We start from the raw sequence: 5,515 nt of genomic DNA on the forward strand, positions 1-5,515 counted from the left end.
CGCCATCCAAGTCACATATACGATGTCAAACTCCGTGACCAAAATCTGCCATTTTGTGAGCCTTCTTGTGGGCATAGGCTTATGAAAGATATACTTCAGGGGATCCATGTGAGAGATAAGGTACGTGGTGTAGGATGACAAATAATGCTTCAGCTTCTGTACTACCCAAGTCAGGGCACAACATGTCCTCTCAAGGGGAGTATACTTAACCTCATAAGATGTGAACTTCTTGCTGAGATAATAGATGGCCTGCTCTTTCCTGCCAGTGATGTTATGTTGACCCAACACACAACCAAATGAGTTATCCAATACTATCAAATAAAGAATCAAAGCTCTTCCGAGTTCTGGCGGGACCAACACAGGTGGGTTCGACAAATACTCTTTGATCTTATCAAATGCTTCTTGGCACTCGTCAGTCCACTTGACAGCAACATCCTTCTTTAGCAACTTAAATATGGGCTCACAAGTTGTCGTGAGCTGAGCAATAAACCTGCTTATGTAGTTCAGCCTCCATAGCAGACTCATCACCTCGGTCTTGTTGGAGTCTCTGAAAAAACTTTCTCAAATCTCTGACGTGGTCAGACTGCTTCCTGGACTTTATGATCACATCATCCACGTAAACATTGATCTCCCTGTGTATCATGTCATGAAATATGGTTTTCATTGCCCTCATGTAAGTTGCCCCAACATTTTTTAAACCGAATGGCATGACCCAGTAGCAATATGTTCCCTAAGACGTGATGAATGCCGTCTTTTCTGCATCTTTCTCATCCATCAAAATCTGATGATACCCTGCATAGCAGTCCACAAAAGACCCAATCCATGCTTAGCACAATTATCAATCAAAATGTGGATATTCGGTAGTGGGAAATTGTCCTTTCGACTGGCTTTGTTAAGGTCACGGTAATCAATACACACCCTGGTCTTACCATCTTTCTTTGGCACAGGCACAACATTGGCTAACCACATGGGATATCGCGTGACTCGAATGACCTTTGCATCAAGCTACTTCATGACTTCCTCTTTAATCTTCACACTCATGTCAGTTTTGAACTTTCTCACTTTTGCTTGATGGGAGGGAATGCTGGATTGATTGGCAATTTATGGAGCACCAGATCAGTACTCAAGCCTGGCATGTCATCATACGACCATGCAAAAATATCCTTATACTCGAACAATGCTTTAATTATTTCTTCCCTGATTTGCGGTTCAAGATGGACACTTACCTTAGTTTCTCTAACATTATCTGGGTCCCCTAGATTGATTGCTTCCGTTTCATTCAGATTAGGTTTAGGTTTTTCTTCAAAATGACTTAGTTCCTTACTAATCTCTTCAAAGGCCTCATCCTCATCATATTCTGATTCGTCATCACACTATATTTCTTGGATTATTATTTCAGAATTAGATTAACTTTTAAGACTAGGTCGAGGATTCCTCATGCATGTCATGTCATTGAAACCAGCATAAACAGAACTGTACAAAGAAGAAAAGAAAACAAAAATAAAACTGTTAGGAGTTATGGAAAGGGAAATTGTATTTCATTAAAAATAAAGGATAACAGGGTTTGTACATCAACAAGCGAAAAATAAAAATTTGGGTCACAACCCTGGAATGACCCAAATAGAAAGGAAAACAAAACAAACTACCAAGACTCCTTCCGGGTAGGGAGAGGAGTAGCCTTCCAATTGTTAAACTTTACATTAGGCCTGACGAACTGCACGTCCGCTTTGCTAGAACCTTCTCCAACTTCCACCATGTTCACATCATCAAACAACCTCTAGAACCTTTCAATTAACTCTTCATCAATGTCAACCACAAAACTTGGAATTGTTGTCACTGGGCATTTCCTGGCACTGGGCTTGACAAAAGACCTGGAGAGACGCGGGATAAGCTTTGGAAGTGCCCACGCCTTTTGTTTCAACCTTTTAGCCTTTTCACATCTGTTGCGGTAGGTTTGAATCCAAGACCGAACATGCCTAAGTTTTCAGGGAGGGACACTGGCTATATGATACCCTGCAAGGATGCACCCAGACTTTTACTTGGCTCAAAGCCATTTTTTAGCATTTTAGAGGCCACCATGTTGGATGTAGAGGCTATCTTTGGAGTCTAAACACATTTCCTTTCTAGAACATTCTCGACTGGCATTATTTCAAAAACTTGATAGACCCAAGGCCCTTTGTCATCTTCAGCCTCAATAAACGGGATGGAGGCATAACTGTGAGCACACAAATTCTCCTCACCATGCATGATAATCTCCTGTGTATCCCACTTGAACTTGACCATCTGGTGCAAAGTAGACGGAACTGCTTTGGCGGCATGAATCCACGGTCGACCTAACTGCAAATTGTAAGAGACGGCTACGTCCAGTACCTAGAACTCCATGGTGAATTCCACCATTCCTATTGTCAATTCAAGCACTATATCACCAACCGAGTCTTTCCCTCTACCATCAAAACCTCGGACGCATATGTTATTTTTGTGAATCCTTTCATCATCAACTTTCAACTTGTTCAGAGTAGAGATAGGGCAGATGTTTGCACGGGAACCATTGTCAACTAATACCCTGGTGACTACAGAATCTTCATATTTCACTGTAAGATAGAGAGCTTTATTGTGTTCAATACCTTCCACAGGTAATTCGTCATCAGAGAAGGTGATACTGTTCACCTCAAAAATTTTGTTGGCGATCTTCTCCAGATGGTTCACTAAAATTTTGTCAGGGACATTACCTTCGTTTAGAATTTTCATCAGGGCCCGACGATGCTCATCTGAGTGGATCAACAATGATAGCAAGGAAATCGAGCGGGCGTCTTTCTCAGCTGCTCCACGATGGAGTAATCTTTTACTTTCATTTTCCTCAGAAACTCCTCCACTTCCTCCTCAGTCACTGTTTTCTTTACTAGAACTGGATTTTCTCTGGATGCTTTAGCTTTCCTTAACTCTTCTGGGGCAAAGCATCTCCCCAAACGAGTTAATCCCTGGGCCTCATTGACTTCTTCTTTCACTTCCTTTCCCTTATAGGTCATTATCACTCGTTCATAGTTCCATGGGATAGCCTTGGTGTTGACTACCGGCAACTGGGTTACATGCTTGATGATGATAGGGTCCGTACGGGCACCCTCTACAATTATGATAGGCTTGTTTGCCACTCCTAGAACGACCACTTTTGACTTTTCTTGTTTTGCTATAACATCACTTGGGGATCTTTCCTTAACTACCACAGATGGTTCACCGCTTGTCGTGCTCAACTTGTTCACTGATCCTTCCACCGTTGGCTTTTTGACTGGCTTGACTTCACTAAACCGAATCATCATAACAAATTGTGAAGGCTTCTTGGGCTCCCCCCCCCCTGTGTACTATCTCGATCATGTTTGTTTCCTCATGGGTTGGCAATGGGTTCTGATTGATGTTGGGTGCCTCTGGAGTTTGGACTTCAATCCAGTTTGTGTCAATGAGCTCCTGGATGGCATTTTTCAAGTGCCAGCACTTCTCTGTATCATGCCACAGAGTACCAGAACAATATTCACAGCTCGCAGAGTAATCAAGATTCTTTGGATGAGGGTTTGGTAATTTTAACTCAATTGGCCTCAGCATATCCAACTGCCTCAATCTATGGAATAAACTAGTATAAGACTTCCCCAATGGGATGAAAATTTTCTTCCGCTGCAACCTCTCGTTTTTGAATGTTGGATTGGGCCGAAAACCTAAGCCGACAGGGTTTCGGTAGGCTCGTGGGGGTAGGTAAGCATTTTGTGGAGCTGGTTAGGTGTTATGTGGGGCTGGGGCACGCCATTGGGAGTAAGCGGAGGTTGAGTATATATCTGGGCATGGTGGACAGAAATATGAGGGTCTGGTGATGTAAAGTAATGCTGGGATGGATTATATGGGGTTTGGGTGTAGGTTCGGTGATGGGGTCGAAGCTGAGTATAGTGGTGTGATGGGCTCCTAGGTCCAAACCATGATCCTGAATCAACTGTTGCCACATCTTCTTTCTTCTTCTTTCCGATCACTCTTCCTGTACCATTCTGAATGGCTTGGGTAGTTGCTTTGATAGCCGAGTAACTCATGATTTTGCTTGATTTAAGCCCTTCTTCCACCATGCCACCCATCTTCACTACCTCGTTGAAAGACTTGCCTATGGCCGATATCAGATGGCCAAAGTAAGTAGGCTCCAGAGCCTGCAGAAAGTACTCCACCATTTCGCTTTCCTCCATCGGAGGGTTGACTCTTGCCGCTTGTTCTCTCCAGCGAAAATCATATTTTCTGAAACTTTCACTAGGCTTCTTCTCAATTTTAGTCAACGACAAACGATCTGGAACAATCTCGTTGTTGTATTGGAAGTGACGAGCGAATGCTTGTGCCAAATCATCCTAGGTATACCATCTGCTATGATCTTGACGAGTGTACCACTCCAAGGCTGCGCCACTTAGACTCTGGCTAAAGTATGCCATCAATAGCTGATCTTTCCCACTGGCTCCTCTCATTTTACTGCAAAATCCCCTTAAATGGGCTACTGGTCCCCCATGCCCGTCATACAAATTAAACTTCGGCATCTTAAACCCCACAGGAAACTGAACATCGGGGAATAGACACAAATCTTTGTAGGCTACGCTCACCTGGCCTCCCAATCCCTGCATGTTTCTGAACGACTGTTCCAAGCTTCTAACCTTTCTGAATATCTCCTCCTGTTCTGGGTTCTTAAGGGGTTTCTCAGTCTCAACTGAGAGGTCGAAACGAGGAGTGTAGGAGTAATGTTCTGGGGCCTTGAAAGTAGGCTTCTGGGGATAGTATTTGTTATCTTGGGTCTGGAATAAGGGCTCACTGGAGGATCGATGGAGTGTAGCGGGTGGGGGTGCCACAAAAATAGGGGTGGCTGGTGGAGGGGGGTATGGGACTGGTTCGGGTGGTGGTACTTGTAGGGTTTGGGAAGTGGTGCCTTGGTAGTGGTGGTAAGTGGGAAATCCTGGAGATGAATCAATAGTGGGAGGTTCTTGGGATTGATCCAGCGGTGGGACGAAAGCAGGGTTGGTGGGGTATAATGGTGGTGGATGCCCTTTCACCCAAGCCTGGTATATCTTTGCCATCTGGTGTTTCAACTTATATAACTCCTCTTTCAGATTAACATCAGACTCTTCCCCCTCCCTTGTTGGGTCAATAACACTTGCATCCAGTTCTTGGCCAGCCATGAGCAACTTGTCTTTAGACCTGGTGTTGTACGGGTGAGTTGCCCGAATGCCAAACAAACTAACCACCTACCTGGACTTGATGACAACAAGCAAAGTCGTTAGCGATTAGAGCTTAAAAGATAGGTAATTGTGCGTTGGGGATGCAATGCACCTAAGCAGTTAACCATTTCTATTATGCATTTGAACGGCCGCTTGCGTCATCCAGGCTTCCACTAACTTCCATTGCAATTTCTCTTTTTTTTTCTTTTACTCCTGCTTTTCTTTGCTTGATTCTCACTTTTGCTCTCTTATTTTCTCATTTTGACTCTCTTGTTTTTCATAATTTTTCT

At 43.7% G+C, this 5,515-nt stretch overlaps 1 protein-coding gene across 1 annotated transcript; it reads right to left on the minus strand.

The window, feature by feature from the left end:
- Window positions 1-4,370: 4,370 nt before the first annotated feature.
- On the minus strand, window positions 4,371-5,186 carry LOC138872981 (uncharacterized). Its single transcript, XM_070151403.1, has one exon. It carries the CDS (start codon window positions 5,184-5,186, stop codon window positions 4,371-4,373), a length of 816 nt encoding a protein of 271 aa, XP_070007504.1.
- Window positions 5,187-5,515: the final 329 nt, after the last annotated feature.

The sequence above is a fragment of the Nicotiana sylvestris genome, chromosome 7, assembly GCF_000393655.2.
Source record: "Nicotiana sylvestris chromosome 7, ASM39365v2, whole genome shotgun sequence".
Lineage (NCBI taxonomy): Eukaryota > Viridiplantae > Streptophyta > Magnoliopsida > Solanales > Solanaceae > Nicotiana > Nicotiana sylvestris.

Coding starts and splice junctions, on each gene's coding strand:
- LOC138872981 (XM_070151403.1), bottom strand. CDS start 5,186: ATGGCTGGCCAAGAACTGGATGCAAGTGTTATTGACCCAACAAGGGAG.